At 33.2% G+C, this 23,389-nt stretch overlaps 1 protein-coding gene across 2 annotated transcripts; it reads left to right on the top strand.

The window, feature by feature from the left end:
* The first annotated feature begins 1,586 nt into the window (after positions 1–1,586).
* LOC120341696 (uncharacterized) lies at positions 1,587–23,202 on the top strand. 2 transcript variants are annotated; one of them, XM_039410273.2, is made up of 41 exons: positions 1,587–1,829; positions 2,569–2,653; positions 3,293–3,477; positions 3,844–4,248; positions 4,418–4,531; positions 4,803–4,917; positions 5,306–5,482; positions 6,375–6,513; positions 6,919–6,970; positions 7,531–7,637; positions 7,801–7,919; positions 8,487–8,648; positions 9,437–9,568; positions 9,755–9,852; positions 10,241–10,334; positions 10,609–10,693; positions 11,775–11,954; positions 12,336–12,445; positions 13,131–13,286; positions 13,783–13,961; positions 14,224–14,309; positions 14,716–14,829; positions 15,141–15,224; positions 15,389–15,573; positions 15,661–15,751; positions 15,842–15,927; positions 16,150–16,748; positions 17,345–17,402; positions 17,503–17,679; positions 17,853–17,926; positions 18,396–18,473; positions 18,669–18,789; positions 19,290–19,468; positions 19,827–19,935; positions 20,165–20,279; positions 20,737–20,879; positions 21,114–21,271; positions 21,753–21,903; positions 21,974–22,045; positions 22,334–22,450; positions 22,874–23,202. In XM_039410273.2, exons 2-41 carry the CDS (start codon positions 2,576–2,578, stop codon positions 23,003–23,005), a joined length of 5,616 nt encoding a protein of 1,871 aa, XP_039266207.2. In that variant the 5' UTR covers positions 1,587–1,829; positions 2,569–2,575; the 3' UTR covers positions 23,006–23,202. The 2 variants fall into 2 exon arrangements, with proteins under 2 accessions (XP_039266207.2, XP_039266208.2); XM_039410274.2 differs by lacking the exon at positions 1,587–1,829 and adding an exon at positions 2,109–2,295.
* The last annotated feature ends 187 nt before the right edge of the window (positions 23,203–23,389 follow it).

Genomic DNA, 23,389 nt, shown 5'->3' with positions numbered 1-23,389 from the left:
ATCCCTGAAATTATAATAAAATAACAAAATTTGAGGTGAAATATAGGATCTCATAGGAAATTGAAAAATAGAAGTAAGAGCCTTCTAGCCATTTCTATTAGTTATGAAGAAAAATGATTCTTTCGCAATAAAAGAGTCGTCCCAACAACATGAACAACGTCGTCGGTAAACAATCACTTTTCATGAACACAATAACACATAAATACAACTGAACTTGAAAAAAAAGAGATTAAGACAATTTTCCACTTTCCACATAGACTGACAACTTACCATCTCTAGTTGAAGTAATTGCTTCAAAATTAATAATATTTTTTATCATACAGGGTGACCCAAAAACGGTACCCATAAATTTGTCACCCCGTATATAAAAATGGACAAAATTAAGGCCTTTAATTACTATAAGTTTACATTTGTAAATCAAATGTCTCGCGCATAATAAATCGCAGTTTTTACCTTGGTTTTGCCCCACCCCCAATCTTCCTTCCATATATAAAAGTATTCCTTTACAATATATCTAACCAACAAGTGAACATCACATTATAACACAACACATTTATATAGACACAATAGCACTAATACATTTGCATTTTAAAAAAACGAGCACATAATAGTTTTCCACTTCTTATTATGGATTGACAGTTTACCATTTTAAGTTGCGATAGTCTTTTCACAGTTTATAATATTTTTTATTATATATAAAAATTGGCAAAATTGAGGCCTTTCATTACGCAGTTTGCATTTGTATATAAAATATCTGGCACATAATAAAACACAGTTTATACCCTGGTTTTGCCCTACACCCAATAACATTTCTCTATGTGTCAAATTGAAGTTTAATCCATACTCAACGGTTGGCCAAGCGTTAACTATTTCCCAAAATTGCTGCACAAATTCACAGAGATAAAACAAGAGAGCTATGCTCAAATATATGGACACGTAGCGCCACCCAATGGCAATAATTTTGATGACGTCATAGCGAAAAAAAGTAATAGCCTTCTGGAGAAAAATTTTATCTTTAACCACTGAAAATTTCAAAGCAATTGGTTCAGTATTCGAGGATAAAAGCGATTTTATAAAAATGATGGAGACAAATAACAATAACAACAAAATTTTGAAACGATCGTTATGTCCACTAAACGTGTCCAATAAAAGTAACACAGTTTCAACATGCATATTACAAAATGTACATTTTGGACTTTGTGTTTTACTTATTCTATATAGCAGGTCATAAGTGGGCACTGCTCGCAAGGCAAATTTGACATGAAATGAACGAAGTCTGGATACAATAGAGCAATAAAAAACTTTTTCATACAATGTCAACCAATTATCTAAGTTCCTGCTCAATTCTTTTGACCATTTTTCTATTTTTTCAGTTGGTGGCAAAATTTTTTCATTACAAAGCTTATCATAAATAAATATATCGAGACGTTTTATCAATGCTTTTAATATCTTCGATAAGATTAAGATGTGGATTGATTGATCGATTGATGGACCAACAAGTGAAGTTGTAGATTCACTGTCTGTTGTTATCCGTAGTAGTATATATTTACGGTTATACTCTACCCATATGGTGGTGCCAGAGAACCTAAATTTCGCTCGTATCTGTTTTGAGGTAATCAATGTACAATTGTAAATTGACTCTTTTAACGCCGTTAATAAAATTATACGGGCAGCTCCGCTTTATGTATGTAGATAATCGAATCATCATATCAGCATATTAGGATGTTCTCTATTCGTTGCTATCAAACGTGGATTTGTTCAGAAGTATTGAGCACAGTCAGATAGTAGAGCAACCGTTTTGTTAATTTGACAGATCTGCAGATTGAGAGGTACCCTACCTTAAGTTCTATCTATGTTGATTGTCTTTTTGTTTTAATGATAAATGTATACTGCCCTATATACCGCTACTATTACACCTATGTATTCTTCCGCTCGTTTCGGTATTTACTATTTAGTCGCATTGATACATGCCGGACTGACATTCGCGCTTGATAGCGGCGGGCGGTTGTCGCTCGACAGGGTCTACTGAATTTCCCTACTGCCCTAAACCCAGTAAGCTAATGCAAGACTGCCATACCCATATTACAGTACAGTACAGTATTAGCGGCTGTCGTTGAATAAATGCATTTCTAATTTATGTGTATTATGAAGTTTTTCAAATAAACAATCCATTTAAATACTACATACAGACATATGTTAACAAACCCTTCACAAATCACTCTGTTTTGTCTCATCCACTTTTCTGAAAGACAGAATATGATAGACTACTGAGTCCTAAATTGTGGCTTTGTTAAGGTAGGCTATGACCCAATTTAGTGATAAATTGAGGCTTCCACATAATCATACATAAAAGACCTAACTAATAATAAGCATTTCACCAACATACAGACATACATAGACGAGTTGGACAATGTAAAACGCCATTAGAGACAGGTGCAAATATGTTATCATTGCCAATTTATATAGGAATGTGCCTGAAGTGCGTCATGTTTCATTTCCCTTCAGAGCAGACCCAAAAATGGATGCCAGTGATGCTGATCTGACTATTGCACTTTTTATATTTTTTAGCTTCAATATGGAGAATTCTCATCAAGCAACTACAGGTGCCCTGGCTGGATCATTGTTTCTAACTCCTGTTAATAATGTCGATACTGTAAGTTCATATTTTTTTTTCAGGTTTTGTTATTCGTTCATCTTTAGCTAACTTCTTCATATTTTATCAATAATTGTGATAGTGTCAAATTGATCTACTAAAACTCATTGTTTTTATGTGTCATCTTATGTATTATGTGTATTTTGGGTGCTCCAGAAGTATGTGTACCAATATGAAGGTAAATTTTGTTCGCCTACTTTACATCAGGTTGTGTAAAGGGACTGAAACCTATGACAGGGGGTATATATTCACTTGGCTAAAACAGACAGTCCCCGAACTCGGAATTTTGGAAAATTGGAATAAATTTATGGCCTAACCCTAGCCTGGTACCCATACTACGGGAGTATCATATTTTGTATGCGCAAAATAAGTTGAATAGTGGTCATTGAATCCAATCAATGCTTTGTTTGTTCCTAACTCTGATACTTTATGGATTTAGTCATCTATCCTGAAACTTTAAAAGGGTAAATTATTAATTAATTAACCTCACAAGGGTTCTGGGTCCACCTTATAGATGGACTACTTGTGATCCCATATGCTTGAAACATTCCAGAAACATTTGATTTTAAATGGTTTAAATTTTTACGTCCTGCCCTGCAACATTTGAAACCAAAATGCTTCTTTGTTTATTCAACACAGGGATCGAATCCTGCAAACACCTTATCTTTCTCTCAACTCACACCTGCTACAGCTTTTTCCATTCCAGAGGGCCAACTGTCTGTCATAGAGAGCGATGGACAGCAATATCTTATTTTGCCAAATTTTACTGTTGGGGCAGACAGACAACTTATATTGCAGAATCAAATTACACACGATGCAGTGGGGTAATATTGAGAATCTGATTACACAAATGCTTGAAAATGACAGTTTTAATATGCTGTTGTTGAAAAATATAGAGGAGTATATGCAAGTAGGCTACTCTTAAAGTTCTCGTGGTTTATACACCTACCTTGTCTTGCTGGAATAATTTTTGGGAAAAAGTATTTTCAAACTGATTATTTATTAAAAAGATGGTTCTGGTCATACACAATTACTTTTTCTGTTCTTCATCAACGGCAAAATTAGTTTTTTATGAAAGCTAAGACAGGCAATTGTACTCACAATTTAGAATATTACAGTTTTTAGTACACTTAGTTATCTTAAGTATACTATCTATATTTTGAATAAATAATACATTTGTTTTTGTTTAGTCTGGAGCCCAACCAGCAAGCTCAATTATCGAGTGAAGAAATCATGCAGTTACAAATTCCTGTTGTTGCGCAATCATCTGAATCTGATCCAACACTCACATCTATGACACAAACTCAAAAACAAATTGAAGATAGCACTAGTGTACTTGAAAGAATCCTACCACCCACTTTACCAAAAATGCCTCCATTTTCCACTGCAGCTAGCATGATACATTTCCACGAAAGCATGAATAAGGAATCTGAAAGATTACCGATGGGTCAGCTCGATATTTCTGATATTATCCCTTCATTTTTCAAACGTACTGTTCTCCAAGAGACAGAAACTTGTGGTTCGAAAGCTTGCTCAAAATGCCAATTCAAAGCAGAAACTCTGGAACAACTTAAAGAACATAAAAAGTTGCATAAGTATGTATCATATTTGAGAATAGCATGGTTATATATATGCTTGATATAAAATATAAGCATGTTTTTTTCATTGCTACTGAAGTAGTTTTGGTCTGTAGTTGTGTTATAATCTTGGCTGATTTTGGCTTATATACTTACTACTATTTTTAGAGTTTGTATTTATTTTCAGGGATATTGAAAAACCCAAAAACACAACTCAAAGAAAAAAGTCTGAACCTAGAATCCCAAGAAAGAAGGGGAGACCACTAGGTGCAAAAAAGAAAAAAGCAGCTCAGATGATTAGGTCAGATAAATTCATCTGTCACTCTGGAAGCCAGTGCCATTATAGAATATGTTATTCAGAATATTTTGATGTTTACTGAGGGGAAGGTGTATCTCATTCTGACTAGTTAAGACATGATCCTAGTAATCCAAGTTGTTTGATTTGATTCATTGGACAATGAATAAACACATTTGAATCGAAATAAATATATATGGAATTGTTTAGTTCGCTGAACTTATAAATAATTTTGCAACCTTGGAATTTTTATTCTGACTTGAGTTTTACTATTTAGGACTCTTCCTGCACCTGGTTCGACGAATTTTCCTCCAAAATGTCACATATGTCAATTAGATATATCAAGTTCATACCAATACAAGAAACATATGAAAGTTCATGAAAAGGAAAAGGTATGTTTTATTTTATGAATTACATGAAGGGTATTCTATTCATGGCAATTCCATAGATATGGATAGATTGGATTGTTTTGTTTGTGTAAATGGTGATGTAAAAAAAAAACTATTTAATGAGGTTGAATAAGTTTGTAAAATAATAATTTTGATTTCTCAACTTATATATAAAAGTTCAGTGTCCAAGTGCATGATGAAACAATTTTCAGTGCAGTGCATTCGTTTTGGGTATGAGCCAGATCGAAAAGTTTAAAAGTTTGTGCAAAGCATAATAGCATCTCATCGAATTATTGGCTGTTTCATGTCCCGCAGCGATGTCTTTACAACTAGTTACATATTCACATTGTATTCGATACTATTTTTAATTTCCTGATTTACAACTTTCCAGCCTCATCGTTGTCAAGACTGTGGGGAATCTTACAACAAAGAACACAATCTACAATTACATAAATCTATACATAAAAGTGAAACAGCAAATGGAAAATACGAATGTCCTGAATGTAAAAAAGCATTCGGCAGAATGGCAGGATTGAAAATGCACATTTTAGTTCATGCAGAAGATGAGGTAAAATTGAAATATTATTTGCTGGTCATTAGCTTAACGGAAACTGTGTTAAACCTATATTTTACATTCTATTTTTTTCAAGTTTTATGTGTATTAGTATCCCATATGCCGCTATATATCTAGATATATATATCTCGCACATTCATGCTCCCTAGCCCCCTTTCAAAAAATCTCAACACTTGTGGCCCCTGATTTTTCATGATCTTTTTTAACACGTTTTCATCAGTTTTTGATAATAAAAAAAAAGTTGAGCAAATAAATAAATGCATTACAGTCGGAGAATTGGACAAAGCAAAGTCAATGTACCTAAAAATTAATATAGTTGTTGAGAATGGACCCAGTGAAGACTTGTGGCCTAAAAAGAACCGCTCTGTGCCCCATCAGGGGCTGTGAGGGTTCAGCTTGACATTGATCTCGAATGTACCCGTACATGTTTCAAAGTGGTTCTTTGAATCAGCATATTATTACATGGCCTAACGTATATCAAATTTACTATTCAGAGCCTATATTCCCATGTTTTCATATGATCTAAATATAAAACGAGAATATCGGTCGGAGACCGAAGACTTATCGATCAAAACTGCGGTTTCGATTCATGACTCTATAGTGACACCGCGTGTCCCATCACTAATTAATTAATAACTCGCAAATTATACGACATAATTCATCCAAAATCAATAGGCTTCATATGATAAATGCACATGCAAAATTTGGAGCAGATTCAACCTCGCCTTCGTGAGATATCTCGTGCATCTAACAGACAGACAGACAAATACCTATCAACATACTTACCGATCTAAAGATCGATAAGTAATAACCGAAAATTTGAAATCCAATTATATGCCATATACCAATAAAAACTCCATTTTTAAGGAAAAAAATTTGTATTCAGAATTACATTTGCAAAGAATGTGGAGATGAATTTGCATCCAATGAAGCATTAACATGTCATATTAGTGAACATAACGATGATCTGGTTCGTCATCTGCAAGATAAAGGCAAAGTTCTGAACGATTCATTATCGCAGAATGGTACACTATCATCTTGTTAATCTGATTGTTTGTTGGTACTTTTGTAACCCACACAATGATTGAGTATCAGGGCGGGGAAGTCCGATATAAATGAAATATTCAATTATGTTTGAAATTGGTGATTTAATTATTTTTGGAATAATTAAGAATATTTCTTATTGTAAAAAATCTGATTAAAATGCCATTTTTACCTTATTAAACTGGCTTGTGAAATTTATGATAAGAGTTGAAAACCAGCCAAAATAGCTTTTCTGCATTACAAATATCAATCCCTTTGAACAGGAAAGAAAATTATTGTATTTTTGATGATTTGATCAGATACAATATTTGCAGTATTGAAGATTACCATATATAAGATAATCATCGTTCAGTATTTTTCTTAATTTGGAAATACCTTTTTTTCAGTTGATGGGCTAAATCAAATGAGCGATTTTGTTAATATTTCTCAAGAACAAAGGTATGCAGCTGTATTCAAATAATCTACTTTAGTTGATGTTTTAGCTAAAAAATAGCTCAAGGAATTTGTTGAGATTGTGATTAAATTTAGTTTTGGCATAAGGCCCACTGTTTTTCACTTTTGCTTTTGTAATACTTTAAATATTGTTCTTAAAATGTAACTTTTTACGTCACACTTAGGCGTGCCACCATCAATATATTGCTTATATTTGGATTTTGTCCATACATAAGACATATCAGTCTCAGTCTATTACGGTATGTTGCAACTGGTACTGGTTTTAGTGTAGGCAATTGAGCACTACCTGTATGCGCATCAGCACCAGCTTCTATTATTTTCCACTAAGCAGTAATAAATATTCCATGACGTTTTAAGTCATATTTTTATCATGTATCGTGGTGTTTTTATTTTATATATCATTTTCACATTGTTCACTACAAACAAGGCATTGAACTGTTATGTGAGGAGTCAACATTTTTCTAAAGATTGTAATCTTTTCGATTCTGCATTGATTACTCTTGGAGCTTCTGCAAAATGTAACCAGTTTTATTTTTGAATTGTAGTTCAACTGTAGATATAGACCCAAGTGCAGTAGGACGAACATGTACCTTCTGTAAAAAAGTATTTCAAAGAAAAAGTCAATTGAAAAGGCACATAAGAATACATACAGGTATGATATAACGCTCATTAGAGTTCTTTCTGTTATTTGCCAAATTGTGAAATATTACTTTTAGTATGTCCTTTTTCTTTTTGAATAGTAATATATATATTAAAGGTTTGGAAAGTTTTATTTTAATTCCCTTGTGTGCTGAAAAGCTCTTTCTTATTTTCAGGGGAGAAACCATATCGATGCCCTAACTGTGATAAAGCATTTAATCAAAAAGAATCAATGCAAACCCATATGTCAATGCACAGTGGTGAAAAACCACACACATGTCCTCATTGTCCACAGGTAAATTGTAATTGTACAGGATATTTGTAATTAATCGTAAAACATTTCCTGTTTCAATTGATCTGGGTGTTTTGACTGCTAAATGGATGCCATTGTATGGTTGATGAAATCATGTTATTCGAAAAAAAATTGAATTTGTGCTTTTCTAATCTAACTCTCTATAATGAAATTTCTGCTTTTATTTATGATAATATGTCAATTTTATCTAGTTCTAATTCGTTTTTAAACTTTAATGTTCATGTCAAATTCAACCTACTATGAGTAACTCTATGAGAAAGAAAACTGTTTTTTTCATTTTCATGGCAAAATCCTATCGATATTTGATTAACCTTCTAAGCGTTGTACTTTTGCTTAATCACTTGGAAAAAGAACATGCGCTGCTCGCTAACCAGCATTAGTTTTCCGTGTTTTCCTTCAACCTGAGATGAGATTTTTCAGTTTATTTCAATTTATTCTGTATTTTCAGTATGATGAAAAATAAAGCATTGATTTCTGAACATAGGAATTCAGAAAATAACTCTCATTTTTGTTCTTTCTCTTTTTAATTTTCATCTTTTCTTATTCTAGACTTACAGACAGCGTGGAAATCTCAAGATTCACATTGCAAGAGTTCATCCGTTCGATTCAACCAATGTTGAAACGTTTAATTGTTATTTATGTCCTTGTGTCTTCAGAAGACTAGGAAGTTTAAATGCTCATATTACAAAATATCACACTGATCAAACTATGGTAGGTTTGTTATGAATTGCAAGATAATTATTGGGCGCTCCAGAAGTATGTGTACCAATATGGAGGTAACCAATTTTGGGGGCTCCCGAAGTATACGAACCAAGATGGCGGACATCGGAATGTAATATGTGTACTAGGTTAGGGTTAGGCCATAATTTCAGGTATAAATACTACGGGAGGCTCTTGGCTAGTCTTCGAACTGATAATAGGACTAGAATAAGGAAAATTGAAAAAAAATTATCCCCTAACCTGTTACCTATGTTATGTTCCGATGTCCGCCATCTTGGTTCGCATACTTCGGGAGCACCCAATTTTGTTTGCCTAGTACATCAAGTTGTGTAAAGGGACTGAAACCTATGGTCGGGGGGGGGGGGGGGGTATATTCACTTGGCTAACACAGACAGTCCCTGAACTCATGATAGAACTAAATTAAGGAAAATTGGAATAAAGTTATGGCCTAACCCACACCTGGTACACATACTGCTGGAGCACCAATTATTGTTATTAAGAAAGGAAAAATTATCTTAGAATAAGGCCCTAAATGTGTCATCAATTATGAGGGTGTGATTGGGTAGTAATATCATGAAAAAGGACATTTGTTTTATAATATGAAGAGGTCATTTACCATTATCAGTCAAGGCTCCTTCAATATGATGAATACAGTGAAGGGATTCAAGGGGTTCGCACAAGTTTTGACGCTAGACTACCACAGCAAATGGGCAACGTACAATCTATTTGTTTTGGTTCTAAAGTGCATTTTGCAATTAGACTCTAATTTTTTTTATAAGGCTGAAACTGGTATGATGTCAATACTAAAAGAGAGAGATAAAGATTCTACTGTTGAAAGAAATGGGGAAAAACAGGATGAAAATACAGAGGAAAGTGACGAACTGCAAAAATTTATCGATACTGTTTTCAAGGTGAACATTGGTGTATGACACCGGGTTAAATAAAAATTGAAGAATTGGGTTCAGGCTCAATTATGCTAAATATTCTGTACAAAAATTTTTTTCGATTTGCCCATGGTTTTTCCTTTGGGTCAAATGTTTTATTTTTACAAATACGAATCTCTGAGTCGTATATCTGCAACCAATTTACATTTGCAGGATAAAACTTATGATACCGGAAACATGAATTTGAATGAAGACCAAGAAGCTGACATAGTTCATCAAGCATTAGAAAAATCAAATTTGGGAACAGAAAGGCTTGTATCTTTAATTTTCATTCCGAGAAATATCTTACAAGTGTGCGTTATTACGAAACGATTCACGATAGTAATAATTTTTACTTTTTTCGCAGCATTATTAAACCTAAATTTATTGCATCTATTCAATGGCAACTTTAAATTACTTACATTTTTGTAGGTATTATGACACAAAACTCGGAAAAAAGTTATAACAGGCTTATAAACATTAAAAAACGTTAAAGCAGATTAGTAGTGTATTATTTTCATTTACCGGTAATACAACATACTGAACACTCTGAACAAGGCTCTACACAATCTTTCCAGTTCAGCATTGTCTATCAAATTTATTACACACTGGGTGAGGTGTTGAGCATGGGATTTGAAATTAATTTTGTTTATATTTTAGTAATGCATTCTCCGAGCTTGATCCGACAGAACTTGAATTATCAACAAATCAGTTTATAAATGTGGAGCAGACGAACGCACCTCAGAATCAACAAGTTTGTGTTATTTGTGCATCTTATCATGGATTATATGTATCTCATTGCCTAAAAGATCTTGAAAATATCTCCAATAGAGGCTTATTTTACAATAATTGCGTTTAAGAATATTTATTTAACTTTTCGTTAATAATAAAGACTATTGAATTTTAAATTAAATATAAATGTTATTAATATGATAAAAATATTTATAATTACGGTAAGAAAATTAGGTAAGTCGGTAACTCCAACTTGTAAGATTATGATGAACAAGTTCTTGAATATTATATTGAAGATTGAGCAAAACACTTCAATACTATCTGAACCTGTTCAACCATTACATGCAGAATCAACTCCGGGATTGAATTTAAATGCAACAGGTAATAAATAATAGGTTTGAATGCTGTATCTCTAGAAGGATTAGATTTGTAGTTCACCGGATGAGAACAGAACAGGCCTAAGTCACAATTTTGAGTTTTGAGAAAAACGCAAAAAGTAATTTGGAACTTTTTTATTTTTGAATATCTAGATATTCGCTTTTAGTAAAGAACTGAGCTCTGGTTGTTTTGATGTGAGTGAGAATATCTTTGTAATCAATATTTTTTGGCACTTCAGCTTCATTTCCTTCCTGCTTTTTTACCCCCATAAAGGACTTTGGCCCATTCTGTTCTCAGCAACTTCTGAAATTTTTTGTATAGGCTGCAAGGTAAAACAAGATGACTTAGGCCTAAGTTGCACTGAACATATTCTCAGGGATGTAAGTTTCGGACATTTCATTTCTGATGTTCATGCCCATCATACTGGAACTTAGGACTATCCTTTTACAATATTTTGGGGTTTTGAGCCATGCTCTACAAGGTGGTGGTCTTGAAATCCTGAATTTCTCAATAATAAAAATTTAAGCTGGACTTAGGCCAATTCTGTTCTTAACTTCTACAAAATATTATAGTCCTAAGTCCAGCTAAAATTTGTATTATTGAGAAATTGAGGATCTCAAGACCACCACCTTGTAGAGCATGGCTCAAAACCCCAAATATTGAAAAACGTGAATTTTCCAAAAATGTGACTTAGGACCCTTCTGATCTCATCCGGCGAATTGCTGTCAGAGAAATACTCATTGCTTAATTGATGTAAGATACTTATTAATTGTGTGATAAACTTGGTTTTGGTAATCTAAAGTATTATAAGGAGTATTGAAATCTGTTAAATATTTCCTAATATCCTTTAATCAAACACATTGTACATATTGTCCATCGTATATGTTTTAAACTCAAAATTCAACCTGAGACACCATATCTAAAACGCTTGAAAAAATACGATAATTGTTTCAAAATGGTGGCAAATTGTAATAGCACGTTTATTCAATTGGTATTTAATTTTTCAACTTATTTAAGACTTGTATGCAAACTTCTATTTGTTTCTATTTATATTAAACATAAAGTTTTTCCCCCCTTATTCCAGATCAAATATCTTTACTACCACCAATACCTGAGCAAAATGAAATGTTACCTCAATCAATACCAACGGAGCGAGTAATCGTATCAGTCTCTTCGAATGTACAGATTGGACAACAAGCAAACTTTTTTCAAAGAAATGCGACACTGATGACGACAATTCGACCATCAATAGCTAGTGTAGATGGTATGAACAGGATTATGTTATGTTTACTTTAATGATTTCATTGCAATTGGAAAGGAATGGAATCTTTCTGTTTCGGGAATGTCTACCCAATTTGTAACATCCTAGGTGGGTGGTGGGCATGAAATTTTGAATCAGAATATCTCACCTACAGTTCTGCTCTGGTTAATAAATAAACCGAATTAGTGAGAATGGTTATTTCAATACATTGTACATGGTTTCATTTTAATTTATACATGAAATGTTTGTGAAATTTGTACTAATTATTTTGCATTTGGTACTTTTTGTTTTTGTTCACTAAATTGATGGTGGATCGAAATTTGGGTCTTGGAATTAATTTTAGTAGTTTTTGAATGATTCTTTGGTTTGCTTTTCCTATTTCAGTTTCCACTTTTCGACCTTCTTTGACACTACCTGTGAAAAACACTGATGTATTATGGAGAATTCGTCGTATTGATAATGTTAGATATCATGAATGCCTGGTTTGCAATAAGGTAACTTTCAATTTTAAATTCATATTATTAAATCATTAATAGCATCGCAGTATTTTATTGTAGTCATATTATATTAATACATCTGTAATCTGAAAGTAAGTCTGAAATCAAGCCTAATAATATTTTACAAAATTCTCATCGCAGGGACTATTGGCCAGCCTTGCTATTTTTATTTACTGCGTGAAGTAGTGACTATTTGAAATCTCTAAGGGAAAATTGCTCTTTTGGCTTGTATAACCACAGATTTTAAGATCCTATCCAATCATGTTCATTTGCTGGAGCATTGAAAGACCTACTTGTATATATACATATTCTTTGGTCAGGATTGTTAACAGCAGATGATGATGTCGCTTTCCTAATTGTTGATCCATTTCAATGTCTTTTGTTTTTGTTTAAGATAGCCTTGGACCTAATTTTATTGCACACAAAAATGCTACATTTGTGGCAATAATAGCTCTAAATGTTTTGATTAGGTTATAGAGTAAAACAAAATGAATTTTATTGCAGAGACTTGTATTTCAGTTTTCATTTACTTTTTTTCTTCTATGTTTATTCTACACTTGCCAAAATTGGTAGATGTAACGATCTCGTACAGAATTTGATTTTGCTAGAAAAAGCCAAATTGGAACATCATTCATACACTGCTCTAGTATAATTTGGTTTGCTTTTTATGTTTTTTTATCAGGTTTTCAAGAAGCCAAGTGATTTGGCTCGTCATATTCGGATTCATACATTGGAACGTCCTTACAAATGTAACGTTTGTTCTCGAGCTTTCACTGTGAAATCATCATTACGTTCTCACACAAGAACTCATCTAGGCATCAAACCTTATAGATGCCAGGTGAAAATTAAAGATTTTATTCATTTTTGGAAATCGATCCGAATAACTGTTTTACTACTTTATTCCCATACCTGACATGGAATGGTAACAGGACGATGTTTACTATATGATTGAATTTTTGTGTGGTCTTCCCACTCGCCATCATATTGTCTGTCTTTCTTTTGTCAACCATGTTATATTTTTACTAATAAACTTTAATCTATCTACTAGGTTTTCACTGATTTTATCGTTGACTACAATTCAAATCCATTGATTTATTGCCTAAATTTATAAGCGAACTACTATCTCAAGGATATCCAAAAAAACACTAATTTTAAGACTTCAGAAAATCACAGTTACTATTTTTTTGAATGTGGGATTGATTTACCATTCTAGCAGTGAAAATGATCTTGGCTTATGCTTGCTTATCTAATTATATGGGAACAAGTTAACAAAAAGTCATAGTTAACTATCTTAATCCGAGTATTATAAGTTTTAGATTTTCTTTTCTTCTTAGGTTTGTCAAAAATCATTTTCAACTGGCGGAAGTTTGAAAGTGCACATGAGGAATCACACAGGAGCTAAACCTTTTCCATGTTCAATCTGCAACAAATCATTTCGAACAACTGGTCACAGAGCAGCACATTTACTTTGTCACAATAAAAAGAAATCCACGATAAATAGTAAAAATAAGAAGTAAGAAATAACTATGAATTAATAATAACAAAACAAATGAATCCCTAAATAATGATTAGACTATTTTTACTTTACTTCAATACTCCATCTTAACTTTGTGTTATTTTCGATGAATTTTCATTCGTGCATACATTTCAGGTTTTTCTAGAGTTTACACACATGTATGTCATCTCTGATTTAAGGCAACTTTGTTATTTTTACTCTCACGATTAAAGTATATAGAGATTGCTTTTGAGTTCTCAGTGTTTCTGTTTCTTTACAGCCAACTACTCAATTTGTACAATGTCAAATTATTATCACCTTTGGTCGTCAAATCCACAGGTGAAGTTGAGTATCATACACCAAAAGGTAATGTTGTGAAAATTGTAAAATATTCTTGATTTTTAAGGTCTCTTAATGCAGTACCTGAATTACTTATTACAATACAGGGTTTTCGTAAAGTCCGGGTATTAGGTAAAAGAATTTTGATTTGCTTTGTGTTACTAATGTTATGACATATAGAGGTGTATTAAATGGAACAATCAATTAAAAAAAAACACTGATTGGAATAAAACTGACCTGGTTGAGATATATTGATAACTGACTTCATAACAAAATTGTAATTTAACCTGGACTTCTTAAACACTCTGTGTATCTTTTTCTTTCATATACTGGTCATCAAATTTATAACATGCCTATCTTTCTGTCTTGTATCGTCAATTCATTGCTTCAATGGAGTCGTTAATTTTGGATTGTAAAATTTAAATTCATTTAGAGAATGAATCCAACCATTTGAACAATCTGAATGAACGTCCACACAACTGCACATACTGTAACAAAGCTTTCAAGAAATCATCACATCTTAAGCAACATCTCAGATCACATACGGGTAATAAAATTGTTCTCCTATTTAATAATTAATAGGAAACAAGTTATGGTCTTAGTGAGCCACCCTGCAACAGTCCAGATTTCTGCAACCCATGTAGACCTACTCTAATTAATCATCAGTATTTTCCTCATGCTTAGCATGTTGCGTCTAATCCCAGAACAACAGCAGTAAAGAACTAGATTGATAGATGTTAAAACTAATGCTGGAAGAAACTGTTAGTTAAATTCCCATTTGTCTGGGCATAAACTAATGCAGGCATAATTAAATGCTTACCGTTAGTTATTGTACAAAAACCAAGTTATGTTTTTTAGGTGAAAGACCGTTTACCTGCAACATTTGCCAAAAGTCATTTGTTACCAGTGGAGTATTGAGATCACATATGAAAATACACTCTGGTAAGACGACATCTACTTTGGTAAAGAATGTGTTTATATTTGTGCTAACTGGCTTAACTGGAGAGAATGGAAGAATTCCAGTATAAGTGGCTTCTCATACAGACATACATACTAATTAAAAAAAAGGTTGGATCACTATAAGTAATTTTATCTTTTTCTTGCAGGTGTCAATGATTTTGCCTGCAATATTTGTCAAGAAAGATTTACTACGAAAGGGTCTTTGAATCGCCATGCTTTGAAGCACTCTAGTGACAGACCGTTTGTTTGTCCGTACTGCAGGAAAACTTTCAAATCTCTGATCAATTGCAAGAAACATATTAAAACACACAGAAACGAGGTTGCAGTGATGGTATGTCATTTTGCTTTGATTTTATTCTCAATACAGGATATTTTTAACGATAAACAAGAATCGTGACTTATTTTTTTGTTTTAACAGCAAACTGGCAACAATACAAATCCTCAAATAAGCATGGATCCAGATACACAAAATCTAAATTCATCATTAACTGATGAAAACTCAATATCAGGTTAGTAACAATACAAGCAATGATATTCAAACTGTTTTTCCATAAAGTAGGGGTTTAATTCTCACTCTATTGTTTATTTTTTTTATCTAGGAATGCAGAATATTGATGACACATTGACTGCTGGTTCATTTCTTAATGCATTACAAGATCAGCATTCGGATGCAGGATTGAAACAGGTTAGAATGGTTATAAAGAATTTGTGTTTACTTTTGAAAAATTAGCAGTTTTGTACGTAATTTGATGTTTTTACAGTTCTCGGAATAATTCTCTATCTTTGCAGATGCTTGGAACTGCCTACTAGGTTGCAAACTTGTAATGCCTACATAATTAATTTTTTATCATTGTTTGTTCATATTTTTTTTGAGTAAAAAATGTAGATATTTCTTTTCTTTTACCAGATTGATCCTAATATGGTTCAGAACTTCGATACTCTGTCATCAACAGTTAACCTCGCTTCTATACAAACAACTCCTCAAGTGTCCTACATTTTTACCTCACCATCTCATCAAGGTGTACAAACTAACTTAGGTTCATCGACACAACCTCAATTGTCTCTCGAAGAATTAGCAAGTCTTTCAATACCGAATGAAACTAATTCTCTCCTAACGAGTCAAGATCAAGTCCATACACAACCTGAGCTTTCTTTATTCAATTTTGATATGTCTTCTCCGAATCCGTCAAACTCAATGAGTCAGCAAATGTTTACAGATAATTTGGATCTGTTAGATAGCGTGAATTCGATTAACCCCGTCTCCATGTCGCAAGACACGAATACGACTGTCTCTCAAACTATACCGGATAAACTTCCTCCGGATGTGCCAGATGGGACCCAACCGCAAGTAAAAACGAAAAGAGTTCTTCGTAAAGCACGTTTGAAGAAAATTTCTTACAAAGATCCAGAAAGGATTTCTCGTTACAAACCAAAACCAATCAGATCTCGTCCACCAACACCAGAGGATGCAAGTCATGATTCTACGAATACAGGAGAAATCAGAGGGTCAGTTTATTTTATTTCTTCGGGGCGTGATATCCTAATTGTTGGAGCTTTCTACCAACTTTGTTATAATCGCAGGAATAAAAATGTCATGAATCATCTCTCCCTGCAAAGTAAATAAATAGAGTAGGAAATGCAAAATTGAAAAGATTCTGGCACTTCCAAAAATTTCAGAGGACAAATAATTATTTACATTCACTAGAGAACTTTGTATGAATTAATTTGTATTCGAGTGATTGAAGTTGAAAATGCAAAAAAGCTAATGTTACTTTTTTGTGATTGAATTTCTAGTTCCACAGTTAGAAGGAGTTAATTACAGCCCATTTTTATTTTTTATTTTTTTGGGTTTCATGCAATCAATCTGAGGATTATTCAAATGGAGTATTCTTTATTATTTCAAAATTGAAAAGGCTTAATTAATTACTATTACTACTAAAATTAATTAAAATTCGAAAAAACTAATTATGAGTGTATCAGAATATTTGATCCCTCATGGACAGCCCTGTTTACTTGTCCTAAATTTTTGAGAATTCCCTGTTGGAATGTACTATATACAGATTATAGTTTAAACTGATAATTATTCAGAATTTTTTTTTTAGAAAATCATTTGGAGGAAAATTAATTTCAATTGGAGAGAAGGATATGATTCAGTGTACGGTATGTGAAATATAAATTGTTGTTATGTTCAGTTATTCTATGGCTGTATAGTGCAAAATCTCATATACTGATCGTTTTATATCTTCATTTTTTTTTTCAGGGTTGTGAGGCTGTTTATAATGAAGACGAGTTTGAAAAACATTCAAAAAGTTTCAAATCGAAAAAAAGAGATCTTCCATTTCTTTGTGATTTTTGTTGCCATCGATTCAAAACTAAATCACATTATGAAAGTCATGTCAAATTTCATTCTGCTGATTCAGGGATTTTCAAATGTTCTGTAAGTCTTTGCTAAGAAATTCCTTAAGCGAAAAATGATCTTAATAAGCCACGCAGATATGTGATGAAATATCGTTATGTTATAACTTCTTGTTTTTGGAAAAGTTGTGTTTGCTGCTATATTTATGAGATACACAACAGATGATATTTGATAAAATTTTTGTGTATTTTTAGAAATGTGGAATTGGTTTTACTGATAAATCAATTCAGGAAGAACATTCGAAATTTCATGAACAGGAGTTGCATGGGTAAGAATATGATTTTTTTATATTTTTTTCATTATACCCGAGTTGTTAGACTGAACTGGACGGTTATACTGGCAGCTTATAGAGTTTCTGCATTAAATTCCAATCATCTCACCTAGCAATAGCATACAATTCGTTAGAAATTGGGCAGGCAATGTAATATCGAAAAGATACCAGTTTTTCCCAAAATAGAATTCCTTCCCAAAATAGAATTCCCAAAATAGAATTTCTTTGTGTGTAAATGGTTGCCGGCCTAAATCATTGTTCAGAATAGAAGTGTGTTAACACCTGATAAAAAAGTTGTCCACTAATCAAGTATGAGGGTCTAAGATCAAGTGAGTTTTGTTCATCAGCTGTTCGTATACATCAAGCAGCCCACCCAATTTAATACACTCAAACCTGTAGCTATTTTGCTTGAAATGGAAATGAATAGAATAATTCGTTGTGATTGAGATTATTTGCATATTTCCAGAATGTTATTACCTAGCACGAGGAAGCAAGTCAGTGCAAATGTAGATTCGCCTGGGATTCCTCATGCTCAGAAAAGCGGGTATGTACATACTACAAAAATTGTTTTTCTTAATATTCACAAGAACTTTATTCAATACATGGTGATTTGCGCGTCCAGGTTACCATCTTGAATGTTTTTGAGCACTTCATGATCGGCATTTTCAAGCCTTTTTAGGGGGGCAATGGAGATTTGCTGCATATTATTTCTATATTTAATCTCATATTTCTTTTGCAGGAGATTCAACTTTTTTCGACTCACGGACGAGCAGAATAAAATATTATCTCAGACAAATCCAAACCTTCATATGACTGTATCTGAAAGAGTACTTCTTTCCGCAGTTGCAGAAAAAGATAGGGTAGATATTCGTTTTACATAACTTTAAAATCGTAGCATTATATAGACGAAAAAAACAAAAAATCAAAGTTTGATATTGGAACACATGAACATCATCTATGAATTTGAAAGTGATGAGAAAAATTTGCCATAAAACTTAATGTTGTCATTAAGCGAAGTCCAGGGTAATGTGTTCGTAACTGTTCCTCCTGTTTTTTAATATTCGAAGCTGCAAAATTGGTACTCCCGTAGTGTGTGTACCAGGTTAGGGTTAGGCCATAATTTCATTTCGATTTTCCTTATTTTAGTTCTATTACGACTTACGAGTTCGGGGACTGTCTGTGTTAACCAAGTGAAGATACGCCCTTCCCATAGGTTTCAGTACCTTTACACAACTTGATGTAAAATAGGCAAACAAAATTAGTTACATCCATATTGGTACACACACTTCTAGAGCGCCGAAAAATTTGTATTGAATAACAATTTTTGTTTACGTTAATTATTGATTTCTATACTTGACAGGTTGTTGAAACTGTTGTTGGTAAACGAGGTCGACACAAAGCTCTGGAAATGAATGGTCCTAAGTTCAACAATGTTTGTCCACATTGTCCAAAAAGTTTTCAAAAACAAAACGATCTTGTACGACATATAAGAACTCATACTGGTGAACGTCCTTTCAGGTGCAAACATTGTGGAAAAAGGTATGTTCATGCATAAATAAGTTCACAGTTTTGAATTCTTTTCCAAGAAATATATCACAAATTCTGAGGTATTTTGACAAATTTAGTATGGTGAGATATTGTTTTTTCACTGCGCTTATTCACGCCTCATAAATCAGCCACTGATATCAGTATGTAAAAAGCTGCTATTATTTGGAAGGACCAGGATCTTACGGTTTGGCATTGTTTATCCAATTTTTTACGCCTTGGGTTTAGGGGCGAGGCATTCGAACCTGAGGTTGTTTAGATGTGTAATCTGCGATGCCAACACAGTTAGGTTTAGCGCTTCAACCGCCAGGCCATGAACTAAATAACTGATTTTCTGTGTTTTTCTTTCCAGTTTTTCAATCAAGTCTTATTTGTTCTCTCATGAAAAGACACACAGCGGAATCAAATCATTCCGATGTCATATTTGTAACCTTATGTATTCAACAAAGACTAGTTTGAAGGTTTGTCTCAATTTATTAAAAGTTTGAATTTTTGTTATTTTTTTCATAATTACTATTCAAATTAAAACCTGTTTTTGATCAACTTGACAAATAATTTCACTCTGTATTTTGTGAAGTACATTATATTTAGACATTCCATTCCATTGCCTTCTATAAGTCTTTTTTACTTGTACTTGAAAATTAAAACTGTTTGTTTTTTCAATTGAAGATTCTATATTTTATTTACCAGGTTCATATGAGATTACACACTGGTGGACTTCCGTACAAATGTCCACATTGTCCATCACAATTTCGGACATCAGGACATAGAAAAAGTCACATTATGTCACATTTTCAAGAAACTGGTATGTTCTCTGTTTACATGGTGAAAGTAGTTAAAGTGTTAGACTTAACTATGATGCCATTGCAGGTTAAAATCTCTGATTAAAATTCCATGCCCTTCACAGAGTAATAAATTGGGCAGGCAATATTCCGGTTCTTCCAAACTATAGAAGCTCCTTAGTCCTTACCTGCCTGTTTCAGGCGAAAGGCATATAAATATGTGTATAAAATTTTTTTGTTTTGTTAAGATACTGTGGCATTTATTTTGTTGCTGTTTGTTTCATAAAAGCACCTAATCGAATAGAAACTAATGTTGAAAAGTATAGTTAAGTAGATTTGATGAATTAAAATTACTTGACAAATCTTAGCCCAAGCAAGGATCTTTGTCATTATTGAGCAAAATAATGAAAATATCAATAGCAAATCATTCATCAACAGAACAAGTCTTGAAACAAAATTCAAATCCTTTTCATTTTTCAGTCCCCAAGCGTGGAAAAAGGAAAACTAAAAACAAGTCTAAGAACAATATTTCTCAACAAACCAAACAACAAGTACAACAACCTACGGTAACAGATGTAACTCTTACATTACAAGAAGGAATGTTGAACTCTGAATTGTTACAGGTATTCAATTAACATGAACTAGTTATGAATGTTTGTTTCCCAGGTTTCGTGGAACCTGACCTGATTTATTTGAAAAACATATTTGAATTTAGTTACGACCATTGGAAGTCTGTAATTTCTGCATTCGGTTCAGACTCCAAAGAATTCAAAAGTCTGACATTCGAATTCCTATGCTATGAAAACATACTTCTGACTCCCAGCTCCCGACTAACTATTATTTAAACTCAAATTCAGAGTGACAATATTCAGTTACAATGGAACGGACAAAATTTACAACTAGTTAACACATCAGGAACACCTACTGATAATTTATCACTTCAACTTGATGCAGTCGCATTACAACAGTTGATTAACAACCAACCACCTACAACTCCATCTCAAGATGTTATAAGGTAGTAACTACTTTCTTACCTATGTTGAAAATTAATGTTGTTAGCCATTTAATATTAACAAGTTCTGGATGCGAAGTGTTAATAAACTATGGATTCATATTTTACAGATTTTCTGGTCTCCCATAAAAGTGAAGCTTTGCCACCATACCTCCATTGGGTTGTTCACTTAAGCGCTGGACGATTTCGGCTCCCTTTACCATCAAGTCCATGTTTCCGAAACAAATAACTGGCTAACTAATCCCATACCCGACATGGACTGACGAGAGGTTCGCCAAATGATTAAGCAATCCTATTGGCTTTCCTCTCCCCCAGAATGAATATGTAAATCCTATCCTGAATCCTAGTTTAAGCCATTAATAATACATTTGCAAATTTGTTCTTGTATGATGCTTTTTCACTCCAAATAAGACCCTGTATGCAAGGACCCAAGTCATCGCTTATGACTTTCTCATTAATGGTATTTATATGATTTATCTTTTAGAAACTACACTCAGCCAGTTACTTCTGGTCCTGCACCCAACCTTGTGATACAGCCCATCACGTTATCTGATAATTCGAGTGGACATGGTGAGCAGTTGCTACAAGAAGTCAACGTTGCTGTACCTGCTAGTCTTGCTCCTTTTACTCAAATTGTAAGTTTCCTTTTCTTTCTTTGACATGGCTCACCATTTTGATTTCTAAAAATATATTTCTTCTCTACAGTTGTTTCAGTCTCCTACCACAGTGAATACAGAAAACACTATCAGTGCAAATAACAGTATTGCTATGCTGCAGGTACTGTAATATTACGATGTATTAGTTTATCATCCTCAATCTTTTTATTTTTAAATAGTCACCTGTCTCAACCTTTTTCTATTGTAACCTTATGCCAAACTTTTAATCTGCATTGTTGATAAATTCACTCAGCATTGAAACATCAGTGTCCCTAGTTTTACTTGGATCAGTCTTTCTACTTCTATTTAAAAGCTTGCTTTTAGCACCAAAAGCAGATCTTTGAGTACTAAAAAGGCCTCCCACTCTATTTTCTTCAAATTTTCTCAACTTTCATTGGTCTATGTTCAGACATTGCAACAGATGTTAAACACTTCTCCAGCACAAACTACAACACCTACAATGAAATCTATGAAACAAACCAACAAATCGCAAGATGTTACTCTTGTCTTAAATCCAAATAATCAGGTAAAGGATACGTTTTTTCGTTACTTATCAGAATTTATGAATAAAAGGAGGTAAATGAGTAGAAGTCACGTATGGCAAGATGGAGGAGTGGGAGTGGAGTGATGGAGCGGATTTGTGATCTCCACAAATTATCGTCATTCACTCCGGTTCTGCACCATTCTGAGCAACTGAGCCAGGCTAATGTCTTGCACGTTGTCTGACATTTTTGTTTTTGAACGGATTACATTACGATTTATTGATATTTTGTTGTAGTTGATAGTTCACAAAAGTGAAGAATTTATTAAATGTGAATTTAGCACGTGGACATTGTGTTACAAAATTAATGACATGGTGTTATAAGCTGTTAAAGAAAAACTGACATTGCCACAAATTTTTCAAACTTTTATTTCCAAACCCGCAAATCACTCTATTCCTCAATTTCAGGGCTTGGTAGCTGAAGACGGAATACAGACATTCACTTTTGATCAACTTCTTACATCAGATGATATTTCAGCAACCTCAAACCAACAGTTTTCTTTACTCAACGAAAATCAATTAACGGCCACATCAAATTAATTTTTCAGTGCTGTTTGAACCTGATAGAAATTTATCACAACTAGTGCAATTGCTCTTTCATTCTTTTTTTTTTTTTTACTGTGAACCAGATATTATTGCCATGTGCTGCCTCACATCCACCAGTGCGTAGTACCCTTTTCTGAACTATTTTTTTTTTCATGTTTTTTTAAGCAGTTAAAAATAAATTGTCATCAAAATTCTTGCATTTAAACAACTGGCATTATAGGTTTGATAGAGTTCACAGCTAAATAACAGAGCGAAGATGTGAGTTCAGAAAATACTTTCAATGTCTCAGCCAAAGCTTCTCAAACATTTTTTGCCTCGGAACATTTACGCTTTTTATCTCGCCCCGCGGAACATCAAGAAATCAGAAGGTAAAATTCA

Source organism: Styela clava, chromosome 14, assembly GCF_964204865.1.
Source record: "Styela clava chromosome 14, kaStyClav1.hap1.2, whole genome shotgun sequence".
NCBI classification, from domain to species: domain Eukaryota; kingdom Metazoa; phylum Chordata; class Ascidiacea; order Stolidobranchia; family Styelidae; genus Styela; species Styela clava.
The sequence above is the reverse complement of the archived record's forward strand: the minus strand, read 5'-3'. Positions and strand labels throughout refer to the sequence as shown.